Source organism: Candoia aspera, chromosome 2 (genome assembly GCF_035149785.1).
Source record: "Candoia aspera isolate rCanAsp1 chromosome 2, rCanAsp1.hap2, whole genome shotgun sequence".
NCBI classification, from domain to species: Eukaryota; Metazoa; Chordata; class Lepidosauria; order Squamata; family Boidae; genus Candoia; species Candoia aspera.
Window position 1 is genome coordinate 61,233,944 of NC_086154.1, and position 22,211 is coordinate 61,256,154.

Sequence of the window (22,211 nt, forward strand, 5' to 3'; positions counted from 1 at the left end):
TTGTTTCTGTCAGCACATATAATATCTCAGTATGCCTAATAAATACCTTTGTGGGTTATTTTTAAGGCTCTGTAACTCCTTCAAAGCAGATATTTTGGAACATGTGAGAGGACATACAAAACATTAACGCAGCCACATCTTTTTACAGGCTTAGTTGTCTCCTTTGGAAGCTGTTCCTGGCTATCACTGTATGCAAGTGTATGTATAGCACACACATGCAAACAGCTGGGAGCTGCATGAGTCTGAAAAAAGACATGGCTACTTTAATTATTCAAAAAGACAGGCTTCTGAGGTAACTAACATATTCTGAAAGGCTTCTTTCAAAGAATGTGTTGCCCTATCATTTCCCATCATTTCTGGAAGGCTGTGCCAAACATCTACTGTTTTCATTACACTGTGAACTACAGTTGATGCAACTTGTGCTTCATTTCATTTCATGTTCATTTCAGTAAATCTAATTAGCATTCTGCTTGTGTATGGGTCTTCGTACATGCACATGACAGGTTTCTTTTTATCAGATAACTCTATATCAATAGTTTCTGTCTTTGTTTATTTGTATTTATCTTTAGCTATCTTTTTCTTTATACCTGTGATGGGGGGGGGGTTGCCTCTGGAATGCCTACATGGAAAGATAAACAGAAGAATGAGGAACAAATATGACAGTCCATTCAACCAGCTGTGGTGCCTACTGATGCGTTTTCCTATAATATAATTACAAGTTGATACATTAGTCTGATGTTACAAGCAAACTGAACCCCATGGGTTTGAGAAGGGTATTTGTCCAAGATAGATATCAAGAGCATTTGTGAGAGGCATTGATTTTAAATTTGTGAGAGGCATTGATTTTAAATGAACTCTAAGGTTCAACAAGTCTCAGCAGATGACAACAGCATCTACCCAATCGTGGCTGACCTCAGAAGGTAAATGGGATCAGCCCTACTTAATACTGTATGTGGATGGAGGACTACCTTGAATTTCAGGGCCGTTGGCCAGATTTGAAAAAACATCCGAGAAAAAAACAACAGCAAACTATTTTGATACAATTGCCAAGAACAACTTAATGAGGGTTTACGTTTTTTAAAGGTTCAGCAAGAGATCATTTGTATTGTTATATCTGAAAACGTTATTTCATTTCAGTGGAGAATTTTACAATTTATATCCTCCGGATATGTTTGGACTTGCATATTGGGAATTCTAAGAGTTGTAGGCCGAGCACATTTGGACGACACTAGGCTAAACAAAGTTACTGGAGAAAACCCCATCTATTAAACAGACTGTAACTCTCCATCCTATTGCCCATGGGCCTTGTGCTGAAATATATTTCCAACATTTTCAATTTGACTAATGCAGTTTTTATTATTTTATGCAACTGAAAAATATCACCAGCTAAAACATGCTGGTTTAACCTGCAGAATAGTTTCACATTCACTCTCTCCTAAACTGAATTTTTAATGGAATCAATTAGCAAAATCAAAATGGTAATTGGTAATTCAGTTATTCAAAATTGTAATTTGAAAATATGATTCCAAATACAATGGAGCAAAAGGTATGATGAAAGAGGTTGTTACTTTGTGAGAGATTCACACAGTTTTTAAAAAATAATATTGGGCCACTGGTTCTGCAAAAAAGAGCCCCAGTAAGGAAAGTTTGACTTTCTTAACAGTTATATAACCTTTAATCATTCAGCCTTTCAAGGACTTCATAAAGGGATAGAAAATAAGCTGGAAAAAGGAAAAAATACAGACCCTAAAGTATTGGTAATGCATCCTCCTGAAAGGATTCTTCTGTTCTGTTCTGTTCTGTTCTATACATAGTACCTTCTTCACCTTTCAAGAAATGATATAAATAATTACAGATAGTCCTCACTTAACAACCACAAATGGGACCAGCAACCCTGTTGCTAAGCAATATGTTCATTAAGTGAAATATCACGTGACCAAGCCAGACTTACATCAGTTCCTCTGCAGTTGTTAAGCAAATCACCCATGGTCATTAAGCACAACATTATGTGACTGCAACTTACGGCTTATTGCCAACTTTTTCATTGACTTTGCTTGTGGGAAGCCAGCTGTGGAGGTTGCAAATGGCAATCGCATGACTGCAGGACACTGTAACTCTTGTAAATGCGCACTGTTGCAAAGTGCCTGAATCGCTATCACATTAATGCAGGGACGCTGCAACTTTCATAAGTGCATGCTGGTTGCAAAGTGCGTAAATTGGATCACTTGACTGCAGGGATGCTGCGACCATCGTAAGTTCAAAGACCATTCATAAAACTGCTTTTTCAGCACCATCATAAGCTTGAACATTTGCTAAACAGGGCAGTCATTAACTGAGGACTACCTGTATATGTATCAAAGTTAAACAATTTTTAATAGTAAAAATTTGAGAATTTTTTTATTCTCAAAGAAAGAATATATTTCTTTCTTATGTTATATTTTTCCCTAGGAAAATTAAAGAAATTTGAGAATGGTTCATGGTATGAAGTTGCCCATGAAGACCGTATGAAGATGACTAAATTGGATGGGCAAGTGTGGCTTGCTTTTTATAACCTGCTTCTTAGCCCAGAATGCCAGCGCAAGTACGAATTCAATAACTTTAATAAAAGCCAGCTCCTCAAGGTACAGGATTGCAAAATGGGCAGACCATTTATGTGTACTGCATGTTTTCCTTTTCATTTTTAGACCTAATATTCTATTCTAGTAAAATAGTATAGCAGGGAACAGGAATGGTAATGTTTAATATTTCATCAGATGATAACCAGTCTGGTCTAGTGGTTAAGGTGCTGGGCTGGAAACCAGGAGGCCGTGAGTTCTCGTCCCGCCTGAGGCCTGAAAGCCAGCTGGGTGACCTTGGGCCAGTCACTCTCTCCCAGCCCAACTCACCTCACAGGGTTGGTGTTGGGGGGAAAATAGGAGGAGGAAGGAGTATTAGGTATGTTGGGTTATTTATAAAAAAAAATTTAGTTTTTATTGTATATTTATTCTGTGTTGTAAACCGCCCAGAGTCCCTCTGGTCTGAGGAGATGCACGGTGACAAATTTGATAGATAGATAGATAGATAGATAGATAGATATTAATTTAATTAAACCCATCCCAACTAGTGGGTGCTTGTACTGAACTACCGTCAGACTAGCAAATTATCAATTTGCTTGCAGTTAAATACATTTTTTATTCAGAGAGGCTTCTGGTGCTTAACCAGATATGCTTTTGAAGTAGGTTAGTATAGTAGGGGCAGTGATTTCTTCCTAACTGATGAATTTGTATTTTATATTTTTAATTTGATACTTTAAACATTATTATTTTACATGTTTTTCGTATTAGTTTGAGCACTGGGATGATTAGCAAGAAGGGAATTAATGTTTGCATTTACATTCATTGAAGAGGAAGGATTACAAGAGTATGAACAAGCACACAGTGGGGAATACACATTGAAAGGAATGTGGTGGTGTCAGCAGCCCCCAGCGTGCCACGCAAACAGCCGGCGTATTCCCCACTGTGTACCTGCTTACTCTCTTGTAATTCCTCCCTTTCCAATCTCTCTGCTCTGTCGGGAGGGGGGGTAGGGAGAAAAAAAATGGGTCAGGCACAGGAGAGATCGCTAAAGTTCCCATAATATTTGAACAATCAATTTTGAAATATAAAATGTGTGTGTGTTATTTAATACTGCTTTATATTTTAGTTTGTCCTCACCTCTGTTTAGCTTCGTGCATTCCTGACCGACGTTCTTGTTGACCAATTTCCCAATCTTTTGGAGATGCAGAAATTCCTGGGCCATCTTGCTATAACAGATCCTGCTCCACCCAAGAAGGACCTCATACTGGAGCAGGTATGTGCATCACTACAACTTTTGTCCTATTCTTATTTTCCACAGTCCCAGAAAATACCATCTATATATCTCTATATTCTGAATATTCTTTCCCATATGTATTTTGAACAGATGACCCGCTGAAATGCTGTATTATCTATTTGGGGTAGTAATGGGAAACTCTGTATAGATTCTAGATGTATTAATCATTTTAAAAATGTACTTGCAAATGTATATTTCATTCTCTCATCATTAGAAGATGAAATGGATTTTTTTTCAGAATGTTGTATCACCACCATTATTATAGGACCGTATCACTAATGTGATTTTCACTAACATTACAGCCACGACAATTAAATCTGAAAAATCAGAGAAGGCTCTAGTCCTCATGGTTTTCCCAGTTTCATGATATAAAATGTATATAGGTTTTTTTTTAGGTTTTTTTATCCGCCTTTATTATTTTTTATAAATAACTTAAGGCGAGGAACATACCTAATATTCCTTCCTCCTCCTATTTTCTCCACAACAACAACTCTGTGAGGTGAGTTGGGCTGAGAGAGAGTGACTGGCCCAAAGTCAACCAGCTGGCTTTAATGCCTAAGGCAGGACAAGAACTCACAGTCTCCTGGTTTCTAGCTTGGTGCCTTAACCACTAGACCAAACTGGCTCTCTTATCTTCTGTTTTATTTATCTTCTGTTTTATTGGAAGTATATGGTGAAACTTTCTCTGGTTAATTTCCTACTGTTTAAGTCTTAATGAAGCAAATATTCTTCATTTATAATATTATTCCCAAGCCAGGCTAGGATTCTAATTATAGACAGCATTCATAGCACTCCCTCCTCCTATTTTCTCCCACAATAACAGCCTTGTGAGGTAGATCGAGAGATTGGCCAGAAGTTTCCCAGTGAGCTTCTCTGGCTGCGAATGGACAAAAACTTGGGTCCCCCTGCTCTTAGTCTGCCACATTAACCATTACCTTGCATGTGGAATTTTGCTTTGCATCATGCTAAAGTTGACTTGGAGTAGGGAAATTGATTTAGTGCATTAACACAAGGAGCAAAAGAAGGAGAAAGTTAGAGCAGCCTACAGTTCAATGATTTTGAGTTGAAGCTTCTTCTGAATTAATTTGAGAGCATTCAGACTTCAAAGACAGTTGTGTACTTACTCCTAACAGAATTATATTCCTTTAGTGCAGAGCCACTTTAAATAAGTATATTTATAGTCTTCAGGTAGCAATATTATTCTAGGTAGGCAAACATGTAAGAACTGATCTGGGAGAAAGCCTTAGAAAAGATTCAGAAACTGTCACAGCTGTTGAAGACTCTGGCCACATGGAAGCAATTCAGTGTGGGACTAATACTCCTCAAAATGTTTGAATGTAGCATGTGTCTTAATTTCTAAACACTGGGCAGTATAAATCTTTTATTCTCTTATTTTTTGTTAGTACCTGTTACTGAGAGTCAGCATTCCAATGGAATTTGCAGGAAAAAGCAACAGTTGCACTGAGCATAACCTAGCAAGACAAGCTTCCCAGCCAGCCATAAACTCACCCATAGCATCATACCAAACCATTATGAAAATACTTTTTTCCATTTTTTTTCCTCTTCCCTACAGAACAGACCTTCACTCTCCATTACTGTACTGCTGTTTATTCAGTAAGGGCATTAGCCCTTTTGAAGCAGCAGCTTTTCCTCTGGAAATTGAACTTGGTAACAGCTGCACTTTCCTGGAATTTTCTCTCATATCGGAGAGCTCACAACTGGCTGCTCCTTTTTCAGAGAACTAATGAGCTACAGAAAGTTTATATTTAGTTAATATAATTACAAGTTGGATTTCAACAAAATACTGCATTGTGAAATGCCTATATTCAGTATGCCAGCCAGCCTATTTCAATATTTCCCTCTCTTTAGTTTTTGTATTCCTCCCTCTCCCAGGTAATACATATTTAGCATTCTGTGGCTAATGTTTGGTCTAGTGGTTAAGGTGCTGGGCTAGAAACCAGGAGGCTGTGAGTTCTAGGCCCGCCTTAGGCATGAAAGCTGGCTGGGTGACCTTGGGCCAGTCACTCTCTCTCAGCCCAATTCACCTCCACAGGGTTGTTGTTGTGGGGAAAATAGGAGGAGGAAGAAGTATCAGGTGTGTTTGCCGCTCGCCGCCTTGAGTTATTTATAAAAATAATAAAGGCGGGAAATAAATGTATGTATGTATGTATGTATGTATGTATGTATGTATGTATGTGTTCTTATTTGTCTATATATAAGGCTCAGCCGTCCGAAAATCAGCTCACTATTAATATACAGAAAGATTACAGAACTCTATACATGAATCCATTTGTGAACATAATAATACAATGTTCTGGGAAATACAGGTGATAATCAGTTGCACACGAAGTGCCCTCGAATCAATCATCAGTCCACATTCTGATTTTTCCCCCCCAGGAGACCTCAGCACTACACCTAGAAAAGTATTATAATTTTGTTCATCAACTACCTCAGCTCAGTTGTGGGAAAGAGGAGTCAAATGTTGCACCCAGTGTCTTATTTATGACAAAAAATACAAAAAATAAATAACAGAAGTCAAACAGTATCCCATATCAACACCTTCCCCAGGTGTGGTGACTGTTGTACAACATCCCCCAAAGGCCAAATCATATATGTGGAACTTACAGATTGTACTTACTTACTAACTAGTTGGGTACATGCTTCTGCATTTACCTAAAAATGAACATTCAGACAAGGAGAGGAAATCTTATTCCTTCCCTAATCACTCTGCATCCAAACTGGGGGATGACTTTCTAGAACCAAATATGGCAAGCTAAAGTGGAGAAGAGGTCACATTCATCGAACAGCCTAACACAGAGCCAAAATGCATTACTGAAATGTTCTTGCTACATAAGATCAGAAATAATTTTTAATCTTTTTAAGAAAATACTTCAAATTACCTTAAGCTTTGGTCTTATACAATAGATGTGATAGCCTCGATCACAGCCATCACAAAGCACCATGCTTTCAGCATCTCCTCTCTTTCTACACATTTTGCACCGAGTATTTAAAATGGACTTAGACCAGATTACACTTCGCTCCAGTGTTGAGAGATGAAGAAAGATCTGAGACAGGCTAGCAGAAGAAAGGAGTGATAATTCTCTATAAAAATGAAATCCCCATTCAACCTAGTTTTGTCCCTGCTTTTTTTTTTCCTTCAGGGTAAAGTTTCCCCAGGGTAAAATCTCTAGTATGGTATTACATTTTGTAAATAACATGCAGGCAAATTTTCTGACATAAAGCTAATACATATTTTTGATGGGGAAACAAGGATTCATAATAATTAAACAGGTGTGTTTTTTTTAAAATAGAGAAAGAAAAGCTGTTCGGCTATTAAATATTTGATCATCTAAGAAAAGAAAGATTCTGATATCTTAAATAGTAAGATCAGTTTTGTATTCTTCTATTATATAAAGCTGTTCAAAATTTGAGATATCACCCTTTCAGAAATAACAAGGGATTTTATGACATCTTACAGATTTATAATGGCATTAGTTTATATACTGTGTGTGTGTGTGCGTGTGTGTATATGAATTTTTATTATAGTAGTAAAATCTGATACAAACTAAACTTAAAGAAAAGGGACTAGAAAGGAATAAAATGTGCAAGAAAAAAAAAAGAAAAGTAAGAATATAATAAAGAAAGAGATTTTAAAACCTCAGCCAGTTTCTTTTGTAGATATAGTGAAACATCCTTTTCTAAATCATTCTCTTGGCTTGTCAGTTGTAAATCCACTTTCGATACCATCTCTATCTTGTCAGATAAAATTTGTTCTATATCTGTCATTTCTTCAATAACATCTTTTGGATATACAGGTAGTCCTCATCTTACAACCATTCGTTCAGCAACTGTTCAAAGTTACGATGGCACTGAACGGTGGTTACGACTGGTCCTTGGAGTTCCAGCTGTCCCAGCACCCCTGCGGTCACATGATTGCAATCTGGGCACTTTGCAAACATCTCGCACTTATGACCAGTTGCAGCGCCCTGTGATCACCATTTGCAACCTTCCCTGCTGCCTTCCCCAGAAAGTCAATGGGGAAGTCAGCAGGGAGGGTTGCAAGTTGCTGAGATAATTCTCCCCCGCCTGCGCACCCTCCCCCAGCCTCTTTACACTAGTGCCACGTGAGCCACTCGCACACCCCTGCACACCCTCTCCAAGCCTCGCTGCACCTCCCTGCCACTCGCACACCTCCACACATCCTCCCCGAACCCTTGCGCACCCTCCCAGAGCCTTGCTGCACCTCTTATAGACCCTCCCTGACCCTCACCATGCCTCCCTCACACACCCTCCCCAAGCCTTGCTATACCTCCCTTGCACCCTCCCTTGTACACCCCAACACACCCTCATTCACCTTCCTTGATCCTCCCCGTGCCTCCCTCATGCACCCTGTGCACCCTCCCTGACCCTTGCTGCACCCCCCTCACACCCTCGCGCACCCCCTCACACCCTCCCCCACCCAGCAGCAGCCACTTACCTGCCTGACAACCTTCTTGCTAGCTGCCTGGGACTTGCAACTTCCTGCCAGCCTCCCCACTTATTTGGTTGTGGGAAGCCAGCAGGAAGTCGTCTTGCCTGACGACTGTGGGATTCAGTTAACAATGGCAACCGTACTAATGCCGGTTATGCCCTTTACAACTGCATCACTTAGCGATGGAAAATCTGGTCCCAATTGCCATCGTAAGTCGAGGACTACCTGTAATCTATCCATAGAAGCAGACATCATTACTGACATTGTTGATATTGTGGCTAGTATTTTCTGATTCCATTCTTCAAAAGTCTCCTTCAGTATTTTTATTATTATAATGCTTTGCAACATTTTACAGGCTTGTAAATCTTTCCTCTATCTAAAACCTTTAGTCCCTTCTAGTGTCCAGTTTTTGAAATCATGAAATTGCTTATCTTTGTTATGTCTTGTAAAAACCAAAACAGAATTTTCTTCCCATGAGAAGCTGTTCGTTCTTTATAATTAATTCCAAAATCTTATTGTTTCAGTATTCCAATTTTATCTGGACCTTTAGTCCGTTTATAACTTTCTAAGGTGAAACCTTATTTAGCTTTTTGATATTTATTTCAGATTCTTTAAATTCTTAAGCTTGTGATTAAAATTTTCTTTTGTTCAGGATTGAAAGCAGACTCATGTAGCATTTTCAAACTTGTCATTCCAAGGTCTCTAATAGCTTAAACATAGTTAATGAGCAATTTCCAAAAGTGATTAGAAAGTGAGATTTGTGATCTCAGTGTCCTTTAAAAGTCTCTGCCACAAACAAGATGGCTAATTCTGTTGTCTCCTGGCACTCAAACCCACAGAAAACTGCTGTCCTGCAGTCTCCTCGTGAGGACCAGCTGTCCAGAGCACATGTCTGTGATCTCCCATCCTCTCCTTATCCAGAGAGGTTCCAAGGAACCGGCCTCCTCACCAATTCCTTGGCCTTTGCCAGAGTCATTGGCTCCGCTTCCACAAAGCTGTCTTCAGTTCGCCGTACCTCCCCTGGAAGTTTCTATAGTGGCACTAGGGGTTTTTTGACCACATACATACAGCTGAGGATTTTTTTCTTTTAATGTTTATTACCTCTTGTCTTAATGCTCTAATGAACACCAGAATTTCAAGATACTTTTGGTACCTTGTTTGAAAGAAAGAAGCCTTCTGTTCTTTTATTGTCCTAACAGGTTCCTGAAATCTGGGATCAAGTTGTCAGAAAAAACTCTGGAAAATGGCAAGCAATTGCCAAGCACCAGGTAAACAATATGTTTAGCCCTTCAGAAGGGGAGTTGAAAAGCCAGGCTTACAGGTAAGACTCGTTCACATTCAGCTTCTTCCTCTATCAAAGGCTGTAATCATTACAGTTGTCAAGATATAGTACATAGAACTAACCTGAACGTTCACAGTTTGAAAAATGAAAATTCCATTTTCCTAATTCAATCTTTAGGAGTCAGTTGTTTAAATTTAATATCCTATAGTAAAATTAGAAAATCTTAGTCCACATACTATGAATAATTTATAAAGGAATCATGTCATGCAGAAAGAAGCTTTTATCAAATTTTTCTTGGAATCTGTTGAATTTATAATCTCTGCTATAAGAGATATATACCAACAGATCAAAGGAACACCCATGGGATCACCTATTTCAGGACTTATAGCAGAGATCGTAATGCAGTGTCTGGAAAGGACAGCATTCCCAAACATACAACCCAAAGTATGGATCCAGTATGTAGATGACACTTTTGTCATAGTACAAAAGAAACAACTGGAAGAAACCCACAAAACCATCAATAACATCTTTAAGGGAATAAAATTCACAAGAGAGGAAGAAAACAACAACTCACTACCATTCCTGGACATCCTCATCAGTAGAGGAAATGATGGTAAGTTAGAAACGCAAGTCTACAGGAAAGCTACCCACACCAGCCAAGTGCTCCACTACCAAAGTAACAATCCAACCTCCCACAAGAGAAGCTGTGTAAGAACATTATTCAGACGAGCACTTACACACTGCAGCAACCCAGAACACCAGAAAAAAGAAAAAGAACATCTGCACAGCATCTTCCAACAAAATGGATACCCGCTCAACTTTATCAAAAAGTGCCTCACCACCCAACCCACTACGACCCAACCAATGGAAACTATGAAAAGGATAACACTGCCATACATCAGAAACATCTCAGAAACCACCAACAGACTGTTACAACCATATGGCATCACCGTAGCACATAAACCAACTAAAACTCTTCAAAACATATTAAGCAACCCAAAAGACCCAATAGCCCAAGAAGAAAAAACGAGTTATTTACAACATACAATGCAAAGACTGTAACAGCCACTATGCAGGACAGACAGGCAGAAGACTAGCAGAGCACATCCACGAACACCAACTAGCAGTCAGAAGATACGATGAGATCTCCTCAATCTCACAACACATGGACAGACTCAACCATAGTTTCAACTGGAAAACTGTGAGCATCCTAAACCAAGCCAAATCCAAAAACGCCAGAGAATTCCTGGAAGCCTGGCACTCAGACAAAGGAGCCATCAACAGACACACAGAGGTAAACAACATTTACATACCATTCAAAAGAGACAATAGAAAAGCCAAAAGACCAGTACACTCCCTTGCCAGCAGTCAACACCCAGATATGCAAAGATTAACACTAGGATTAACACCAGATGAACCATCAAGCAGCACAATACACCCTAATCAAGGAACTATTAACTCAGGCAATCAACCAAGCAACAAACAACAGCCCAATCAAAGAACTCCCAAGGAGAGAACAACACCTCCACCAACACAAGCTGGACAAACCATGGTATATAAACTGAGAGCAAGGCCCACTCCCTCTTTGCACTGAAGATGTTGCCTAGTCTGGCAGTAAAACATCTGCAAGAAAACAAGGCGCAGAGGACCAAGGACTCCACAGTTCAACCCTGAGCTACAAATATTTGCTTCGATTGGAACTTATAATTTGCTACAAATCCTGAACTCAGGCTTTTTGAGAATTCAAGCAGGATTTTAGCCTGTACATTATTCAGGTAAATACAGGCAAGAACAGGCAGGTACATGGAATGTTTGGAATATTATTTAGGCATAATGGTTTATGACAAAGTTCTCCAAGAAAGGAATTTGCTTCTGTGTCACAAATTTGCTTGTCCTGAACAGGGCATGGCTCATTTTGTTTTGCCCAGTCTTTGGTCTTTAGGGGTGAACATTCCAAAATCCTGACAGAAGCCATGTCTAATTATTATTTTTCTAGGAGTACCGTAAACATACTGACCCTAGCTCAGTATTCTAAATGTAAAGAATTCTTTGAAAGAATTCTTCCTTTTTAGTGACATTTTTGTTTTATAGTAATATGAATGGTTCATGGCTGTTTTTAAAAGTCAAAATGGAGTATGTTCCAAAATCTTTGTCCTCAAAGAGTACTGAACTCAATTTCATTGGTATCAATTCCCTCACATTTGATAATGTTTTGCTAAATCTGAAATTAACATGAGAGTTGTGTTCCTATAGCAGATACCACTGAGCAATTGTTGCAACTATCTTTGGTTTCTGAAGGCTGCTTTCTTTCTTAAATCAGATGGGCAAAGACGTATAACCTGGATATAATGGAAGCCCTAATTCCAGATAAACCCAAGTGTGGAATGTGTGGCTCTGAGGCCACTAAACGCTGCTCCCGTTGTAGGAATGAATGGTATTGCAAACGGTAAGTTTGTACCAGTAGTTTTTCATGTTATCCTAAATCCTTCACTAATCTTATGGTAACAGAGATATCTAGAAAACAAAAATAATACTAATATTAAAAATATTCTAAACACTGCAAGATTGTAATGCTAGCTTTCATTTAAGAGAGTCTTACTTTCATGATTCATTTGCTATAAGCTTTACCTTGTACAAGCTTCTCATTAGCTTGAGCTCTCTAAATAAACATGCATATACTGTATGTATCAGTATAGTTTGGTCTAGTGGTTAAGGTGCTGGGCTAGAAACCAGGAGGCTGTGAGTTCTAGTCCCACCTTAGGCATGAAAGCCAGCTAGGTAACCTTGGGCCAGTCACTCTCTCTCAGCCTAACTCACCTCACAGTGTGGTTGTTGTGGGGAAACTAGGAGGAGGAAGCTATGTTCACCACCTTGAGTTATTTATAAAAAATAGTAAAGGCGGGATAAAAATTAAATAAATAAACATTTTAAGAAATTACATCTAAAATAATTCTTATTTCCCACTTTAAAATAAAACCATATTTTATTACATTGGCTTTGTTTGTGTAGGAAGTCATAATTACATTTTCTCCATAATATAGTTCATAATTAATGTTATCACTAATAATTAGGATATTTAGAACATTTTCTCTTCAGTATAATATAGACGCTCTTAATGGTGGGGATTATCCAGAACTGGGTTATTCTTTCTGGTTGCTGTAAGACAGAGTCATGTTACTACAGGTAGTCCTCGCTTAATGATCGTTCATTTAACGATGGTCTGAAGTTATAACAACCTCAGAAAAAGTGCTTTACAACCTGCACTCACACTTACAACTGTCGCAAAATGTCACATCATCTCCACAGTCGTGCAATTGCAATTCGGGCACTTGGCAGCCAGCTCGCATTTACAACCAGTTGCAGTGTCCTGTGGTCACGTGATTGAAATTTGCAACCTTTTTTGCCAGTTTCCGGGGGGGGGGGGGGAAGTCCATTGGGGAAGCTGGATTCGCTTAATGATCATGGTGATTCACTTAATGGTTGTTGTAAAAATGGTCATAAAATCGAGTCTAGCCGTGTGGTGACTCACTTAACAACCAGTTTCCAGTCCCTATTGTGGTTGTTAAGTGAGGACTACCTGTATTAAGCTTCCAGTAGAAAAAACCACACATTTTAATCCTGCCTCTTATAGGAAGTATGATTGAGATTCATTTACCAACATGACCCAATTTATTTTCTATCTTTGGTTATCATCCAAGAGCTCTGCAACAGGACATTAATTAACAAAACAATGACATCTAAGGGGCTTGAATTATGCCTCATGTCCCACAGAAGTGATTGTGTATATTCAAGTGTATTCTTTGATTTCTATATATGCCATTCATGTCCACTTTAAAAGGAATTGTATCAACTAGCAGTATTGCAATCTGCTCCTTCATCACTTATCTGGGTCAGTAGATGGTCTTCTGGGTATTACCTTGCAACAGTAAGATTTGTCTTGACAATGCTTAGTTAATTTCTCAAAAAGTTAGATGCCAAATATAGTTCTGATTTAGCAAATTATTTCTCATTAATTGCAGTTGGAATCTATTTTCCTTGCAGTTGTCTCCAATTCAGAATAAGATTATACAAAGCATTTGAATGAAGCATCCATCCTCAAAGTATTAAAGCGTTTGGAAAGGCTCACACAGCTGCTTCAAAAGCTGTTTGTGGTTGTCTGCATGTGTGTGGGTGTGCACAACAGCTTTACTTAAGTGGCAGTTCCAGTGGAAGGGGTTGTCTGTGCACATAAGTACAAACGACTGGGGGTTGCTTTTGAAGTGGCCACATAAGCCTTCCAGGGGATGCATCTTCAATACTACTTCGGTACTTGGTGCAAGCAAAGCAACCTTCCTCTAGCATTCTTTGCAAAGTGCCTCTTTCAAATGCATGCACAGCCCTATTTTTCAGTAAAGTTTGGTCATTTTTAATGCTTATTTTCAAGAGCCCAAAGTACTTCATAATATTTAATATCCATCATCTTTTCCAATGTAAGGTAAGCCATATTATCTGTGTAAGATATTATACATGAGGGACAGAAGACTGCAATCACTGACATCCATGACTGTGATATTCTGTATTTGAACCATTTACTTCTTATAACAAAGGCATAACTATATTTTATCATATGAGGATAATATATATATAGGGATGTGTGTGTGTGTGTTTGTGTATACACATATACATATGTATTACCTATATAGGCTTAACATCCAAATCCCAACTGTACTGTTTATGAAATCACCTTTATGTAATGATTGCCTTATCCCAACGAAGTCAGTCTCACCAGAGTTTAGTGAATAAAACTGATTTATTGAAAGGATAGTATGCAAATACGAAGAAAGCTGAGAATGAGCAAAAGCGCGCCAAATACAAACTAAAAACCCTCGCCTCCAAGCCGATCCCGCCCCCCCCCCACCCCACCATCGCAACCACCCCCTCCCAGGCCTGGGAAGCGTCACACATCTGCCTGGGAAAGTAACCTTGAATACATGTCATAACCCAAACACACATTCCTCCAGTGCAACAGAAAGATAACAGCCTGGCAGAGCTGAAATTCCCCACCCTGCAGGTGATAGACACGGATCAGAGACATGACATGCGAAACGTTACGATGTACGCAACTCATTGGAACGATGAACATGACATATCGCCCCCCTTCAGTAAAGGAAATGACCTCACGGAGCAGGCTTAGCAGGATAAGCAGCGTGGAAATGGGTAACTAGAATAGGGGAGTGAACATCATGGGCGGCAACCCACTCAGGATGAGGGAAATGTTTCCAGCGAACTAGGTATTGTAGGACAGAACGACATCGTCGGGAATCCAGGATTTCTCAGACTTCAAAGTGTTGTTGACCATCAATCATAATAGGTGCAGGGGTTGGAGGCTGTGGATGCCAACGGGCTGATTCGTGGAAAGACTTAAGCAGGCTGCAATGAAAGACAGGGTGTAAGCGTTTAAGATTTGCAGGCAAATCTAATTCAAAAGTAACAGGGTTAATTTGAGCAACAATAGGAAAAGGACCAATAAACTTAGGTGCCAGTTTTTTTGAAGGTTGTGTAGACTTGATGAATTTGGTGGATACACCTTATCACCCACTTGGAAAGGTGGCGAGTTGGATCGTTTGGAATCTGCATGTTGTTTGTAAGTGGCTTTAGCATCAGCAAGCGCCTGTTGTATTGTTGGCCAGGCAGCTGCCAGACGTGTAGCCCAATCAGCAGGTGAAGACGGGGGGGAGGCTGGCTGAGGCAGTTCTGGGATCGGGACAAAGTCACGGCCAAAAACGGTATGGAATGGCACCTGGCCAGTGCTTTGATGAACGGCATTGTTGTAGGCAACTTCTGCGAATGGGAGGAGGTCGACCCAATCATCTTGCTGATAATTGACAAAAGCACGCAGATATTGTTCAAGGGTAGAATTGACCGCCTCCGTATTTCCGTCAGTCTCCGGATGCGACGCAGTTGACAATGCTTGATTAGTACCCAGTAATTTCATAAATTCCCGCCAAAACCTGGACGTGAATTGTGTTCCTCTGTCCGTCACCAAGCGGGCGGGGCATCCGTGAATTTTGTACACGTGTACAATGAAAAGGCGGGCTAGCTGCTGGGCAGATGGGATGGAGGTACACGGGATGAAATGGGCTTGTTTACGAAATGGACTTTATGAAAAAAGGAAGTACGTGCTTGGACCGTCATGCAGATATTGATAGTAGTAACTCAAGGAAAACACACACACACACATATATATATGTAATTCTGAATGTTGTTGTTATCGTCATTGTCATCATCATATTTTTTTCATCTTTTACTCCATTTTAGAGAGTGTCAAGTGCATCACTGGCAAAAGCACAAGCAAGCTTGCAACTTGATTGCTGATACGGTGAAGAAAATACAGGAAGATGTACACATGCAGGCAACATCCATTAAGTAATTCTGATGGTCAGAAAAAAATATCTCATTTGACAAATATACTACATTCAGAATGTCAGGGTAAAAAAGGCCACCAGGTTAATAATTAATAAAATACACCGAAAGATTTTAAAAAAATATTTAACAAATCTCAGCCAAATACATCTTAGAAAAGAAGAACACGATTCTCTAATTCTAGGAGATCAAGTCTTAGTAGTGAGCCATTTCTAGGGTCATTTATCTCCCTTATGGATATCACTGCCATTAATGTCTCCTAGACTTTAGATGAGTGTGTTCTGGAATGCTCAAGCGCTGGTGATTGAGAATCTGCTTCCAAAGACATGAATGTCGATTTCTGAATTTCCCAGGAAATCGGAAGATACGTTCTACTATAAATGGAGATTGTTCTTTGTCAGCCAAGATTCTTCAGCTTCTGAGGCCTATTTTGCATTTTGCTTATACTGTGTACCATTCCCATAGCATATATACTTAACTAGTATTTCTGCAGCAGTGCATAACATCATAGGTACTGAAACTGACTTGCAAGACTTCTTCCTTCTTCTTAAGGACAGAGATAGTCTGCAACCATTTTGAGAACAAAGCCTATGTCTTAATTATAAAAGGGCCTTTTTGGTCCAGTGATATTGCTAACGTAGAAGATACAGGTCTCCTCTTCTAAGCTGTTTGCATATCTATTTCTGCACTGTTGGATGCTGTCAAAATCAGATTTTGTTGTACTATTTTTTCATTAGGAAAAGTATTTCAAAATACTGAGAAGTTTTTCAGATTCAATCTACTTTCAGCACTGTAAAATTACATTGATACACACATCTGGCCTGAAGCATTTAAATGTAGTTGTGAAATTACTGGTCATACATACCAGTAATACATATTAAGGACCTAATATTTTAGAAATCAATCTAGGAAATTCCTAGTCTTCTTGAAACTAACTGGATTTGCATGCATTGTGTATGAGTTATAAGCAGACATATTGTAGCCTAATAGGTGTTTTTAAAGAAAAAAATATATTGCTGGAGGGGATTAGAACCAGAAGATGGGCAGGAATGCTTAATCCTTGCCCTTCTCAAATCACCATCCACTCATGCAGCATTTCCTCCTGTGCAACTTCAAATTAATATTTGTAAGGATTAGTTATGTGCATTGGTGGGTAATAGATAGTTTAGCCTTAACTGATTCCAGTTATATCAATAGAGCTTAAGTACAAATAATATTCTCTGAACAGGCCTTGGTATTTGCAAATCATATGCTCTATCAAAATAGTTTACATGCTTGTGTTGTGGAGATGAGAAGAGGCAGCTTTATCAACTGCACCAGAGTTTCAGAATTACACAAGTATTTGGTTTATATCTTTTCCCATGTCAGAACAACTGAGCATGAGGGAAGAGAAGGGGAAAGGATGTGGTAAATTAAGAATTTCAGTTTGCTGAGCTGTATGGTTTCACAGTTGACAGTATAACACGACATTTTCCATCGTAGTGAGAAAGCTCTTATTTAGTACTCACTTTGTTAATAAAAGAATAACTAATAATCTGCTATATAGGAATTTTTAGTAGTACTGTATAATTAACAACCTCAGGCAAGAAATCCTAGGAGATGGAATACAATTCTAAATGGAGAATGTTTAATATTTATTCTTAATATTTCCAAGATCTTAGCCAACAAATTCTAGTTTCTTTCTGAAAATCACAATCCTCTACCTTTTCTCTTCTAATCAAAGTTGTAATTTTGAGAAAGGCAACTTTATATCTTAATATGCAAAATCCTCTTAAATTTGTATTTTGTAATTATATTTTCTCTGTATATGCCGTGTATTTTCAATGCACTCTCTGCCTCTATTATATAGTCCAAGATTTAAATGCCTTTTAAAAAAATCTAAAATTTCAGTGATTTTGAGGAAAGAGGGCAGGGATTCCCTTGAAACAGCCCTGCTATTTCTTCCTCAATCCCTCCTACTCTGATTAAAGACAATTACTGCATTGTTTAAATAAGCAATTTGACTTATTCCAGGGTGACTCTGTATGCTCAGCTTTATACATTACAAAGCGGAGATAACAATATATTGTTTGATAATAAATCAACTCAGGGTCTTCAAATGATATAATCTATGTGAGTAACAATTATTGTTTTCTCTCAGGAAATATCCTTTAAGTCATACACATGATAACCCATGTTACAAATATTTTCCTTTATTATTTCCCTTTTACTTTTCCATAACATATTCTGATAACATGCCTTATTCCAGGAAAGCTGGGAACAAAACATCAGACGTATTGTCTCGTTAATAGGTTTTTAACTAATTGGCAATGGTAGAAAATAGATGAACTACGCCCCACAGAGGGAAAATATTCCAGCAGCTAAATTTATGTTGAAAAAATGGTTAATCCAGCTGGCTTTAGAATGAACTTTAAAATGCTGCAACTTTCACAACAGAGCCTTCCTTATTACTTATTCCTGCAAAGCTCCTCCCATGTATAAAATACTGCAGTGGCAGAAGTTTTTCAGAGTGCAATTGCTTCTCATAGTAAGCACATGACACATGATGCAGTGCTGTACTTAGAACATAAGATGAGGCAACCTCATCTCTGACAGAGAATAAGAGATTCATATTTGTTTTTTCATTAATAAAAGTTGCTTACTGCAGTTGTGCATAGGTTCAAACTATTTTCATTCCTAGACATTCGATATTGGTGTTACATTATTTATGTCCTGCCTTCCTACTAAATTGAGAAGTCAAGGCAGCTAATGAAAATTAAAATTCGGGAGAAAAAGTTTAAAAGTAATTAAAACTAAGACTACTGTAAAGTTAATAAATAAATGACTAGTTAAAATACGTCTTATGGCTGCTCTAAAAGTAAAAACAAGGAGTATCATAATAAGTGTATCTGCTGAGCTATTTAAAAAGCTGTAATGCTAGATATAGGGAAAGATGCAGGATTGGGAGGGAGGACATAGGAATCCTCTCTGCATCCTGGGATTATAAACAGCTGCAGATGTAAGTTTCCGGGCTGGAAAAAGATAAATGCCAGCAGTATTAATACATTCTGAAATCTCTCTAAATTTAACATGCTTATTCCCAGGAAACAGCAAAAATAGGACAATTTCTAGTCTTTTTCAAGAATATTTTTGGATTTGTTCAGATGGATTCTTTTTCTTGTAAGAGTTCAAAATGCAGTGCCCTGGAGCAAGCGGAAGGGCCTGCAACACTCAGTCCAGCTTCATTCTTTTTTCTCCTTTTGATTTGGAGATAATTTTAGAAAAAGAGTAAGCTCAGTAACATGAATCTGTGGTAACCACCACCAACAATCTTAAGGATTTAGCCAAGATCTTCAGCAAGACTTTTGCCATGAATGCTGTCAAGAGCTGTAATTAGTAGAGTAAGATCAGCATGAGTGATTTCATCTATCAAGAAGTCACACAGGCCAAACTGTACTATAATTTACACCAGGCAACCAATCGAAACTATATACTTAAAACAGAATGACAGATCCATTCTTTTTTCCCAGGCTTGGGATTAAAATGGGAAGACTCACTTCTGTAGTCATTCCAGTCTTTTGTGTTGATGAGAAGCAAGAAGTCTGGAGAAGAGCTTAAGGCTCCTCACATACAATACTGAGGATTTGCTTGCAGCTTCTCACGGTAGGCATTCATCATGACCATGGCCTTGCTTCTTCTGTGTGCCCATTTTTATTATTCTGATCCAATTTGGGAAGGGGGCTTAAAATTACTACTTCTGTCTCAATTTTTCCAGTCATACAAGTATCTCAATTCTGTCTCAATTTTTCCAGTTATACCAATACCTCATCATACGAAGGGGAAAGGATGACAAGGCTTCCATCTTCAGTACACAAAGGGCAATAGCTTTCATATAGAAAAAAGGGATGGTCTGTGTTTTCCCTCAAAAAGCAAATGCAATTGGTGGAGTTTGACAGGAGAATGGGAAAGAAAGAAGATTCTTGAGCTTTAATTCATCCCTGCAAACGTGGTCCAAAAAGTTATTATATTTCTTTTCCCACTGAAGGACTCTGAAATCAGGAGTCTTTTACAAGGGTGGCTTTGGAGAACTTAGAAGATTGAATATTCCTTTTTGCCTCCTTAACTTTTATCATGGCAAATATGGGTTCAGGAACATGCTTTTACTGTAATAATGAAAGAGCTTCCTAAAAATAGACAGTACAGTACAGAATCCATTTTATGGCATGGTAAGTTGAATGGTAAGCGGTGGCGCTGCGGGTTAAACTGCTGAGCTGCTGAGCTTGCCGATCGGAAGGTCAGCGGTTCGAATCCGCGTGATGGGGTGAGTTCCCGTTGCTAGTCCCAGCTCTTACCAACCTAGCAGTTCAAAAACATGCAAATGTGAGTAGATTAATAGGTACCGCTTCGGCGGGCAGGTAACGGCGTTCCGTGTAGTCATGCCGGCCACATGACCACGGGAGTGTCTACGGACAAATGCTGGCTCTTCAGCTTTGAAATGGAGATGAGCACCGCCCCCTAGAGTCGGACATGACTGGACTTCACGTCAAGGGAAACCTTTACCTTAAGTTGAATTAATTTATCTGATTCTAAAACAGAAACAAAACCTCTTGTGTCCTTGTTAATCTTGTTTTCTGCTATTATAACGGGCTGGTCTCAAAAAAGTCAGTGGGATCAGACCTGGTCAGGAAATCTCAGGATTGTGGCCTAGACTGAAAAATTGAGAAAACATCTCTGAAGAAGACAATGGCAAACCATTGTTACCAGGAAAACTATATGGATGTTTTTATGAAGTCATTAAGATTCAAAGAAGAGTTTACCATTAATGGAGAATGGGAAGGAAGTTAAAAGGAAACCTTATCTGTATACACAGCAGAGACTCTTTCATAAAAGACTGGAGAATTATGGTTGCACAAAAGGAAAACACTTTTGAGCAATTATTTTAAGCAAAGACAAACCTTTGTTTATATACAGGAAGTGCTGGGGGCTAGGAGTAAAATTGTTGATTTCTTGTGGTCTCTTACCTCAGTAAAAAGCAAGCAGCCAAACCACTGTGATTCTGGATGGTGACATCTCTTAAAATGTACATTGCAGGTAATCCACTGAGATTCATCACTTTGCCCAAGAGGCTGCTATCCACAGGACCTCCCCAGAGATGCTGGAACTACAACTTCCAGAGTTTCCAGCTATGCAGTCAATTACTGGGCTAGCTGACAATTATGAAAGTTGTAGTCCCAAGTATTTGGAAGACCCCGGTTTAGGGAAGGCTGGTTCAAAGAGCCTTTGCACCTGGAAGAAGTGGAGTGCACACATGGAGCAATATTTCATCTACTCCGATGATCTTGGGTGTTCTACACAAAGTAAGGATGGCGGCTGCCTAGCCAGCAACTGGGAGCCTAGAGTGCCAGTCCTAGGAGAAAGGTGGCTCCTGTCTAGGCTTAAGTCTAAATCAACAGAGTTTTTCACAGAATCTGCCTTGTGACAGTGGGTGGGCACTTTGCCATCCCTATTTCTCTCAGGGCCCTGCTGCTGGCTCCCTCTACCCAGAGCTGTCATCGGGCCCCACCCCTTGGAAGCACCGCTGTGGTTCCCAACTTCCACCCAACAGCAGAACTGCAGAGGGCGAGCCAAAGCCCAGCTTAGTGAGCAGCAGAGAAAGGGCAGGCAGGGCGGGATGCGCGGGGAACTGCAGCTTTCAACTAGCTTTCAAGAGGATGCAGCTCATGGACTAACTGCGATCCAGCGGCACCGGTTTTTTTTTTTCTCTCGAAGACTTTTTTTCAATTTCAAAGCCACCCGCCCCTCCGCTAAAAGTTGCCACGGTGTTCTACATTCTTCTTCCTTCCCTTCGCGCATCCAGCCCACCCTCCTGCCTCGTCAAGGGGGAGTTGCCCCGCTGCTGGGACTGCCGCTCTCCTCGAACCTGCGTGGGGCCGGTTCCTATGCGGGGCAGTCATTTTTTGTTCCGGCGGTGCCTTAAGGCGGGAAGTGAGGAGGGGGAGCGTCAGCCACAAGGCTTCCTAAGCGAGGCACCGCCCGCGCCTCCCTCCACTCCACCCCACTGGTGGGGAAGAGGGACATGAATGAAACAGGAGGCGAGCTGAGGCTTTCCCTCCGCTTGCTTGTGCGCAAAAAAGTTTTTGAGCAGCACTTTTAAAGGCATAGCCCGAGCTAACGTAACCGTCGCCGCCTTCCTCCCAAGACTATCCGCAGAAGAAGGCCGTTGGGAAG

At 39.6% G+C, this 22,211-nt stretch overlaps 1 protein-coding gene across 2 annotated transcripts in view; it reads left to right on the forward strand.

Annotated features, from left to right (window-relative positions):
• ZMYND10 (zinc finger MYND-type containing 10) overlaps nt 1–16,126 on the forward strand; it is a 29,815-nt gene extending 13,689 nt beyond the window's left edge. For both annotated transcript variants that reach the window (XM_063291960.1, XM_063291959.1), the window contains exons 8-12: nt 2,449–2,621; nt 3,703–3,828; nt 9,520–9,641; nt 11,923–12,048; nt 15,900–16,126. In XM_063291960.1, the coding sequence (XP_063148030.1) occupies nt 2,449–2,621; nt 3,703–3,828; nt 9,520–9,641; nt 11,923–12,048; nt 15,900–16,011 (659 nt within the window). In that variant the 3' untranslated portion in view covers nt 16,012–16,126. The remainder of the gene's footprint in view (nt 1–2,448; nt 2,622–3,702; nt 3,829–9,519; nt 9,642–11,922; nt 12,049–15,899) is intronic.
• Nucleotides 16,127–22,211: the final 6,085 nt, after the last annotated feature.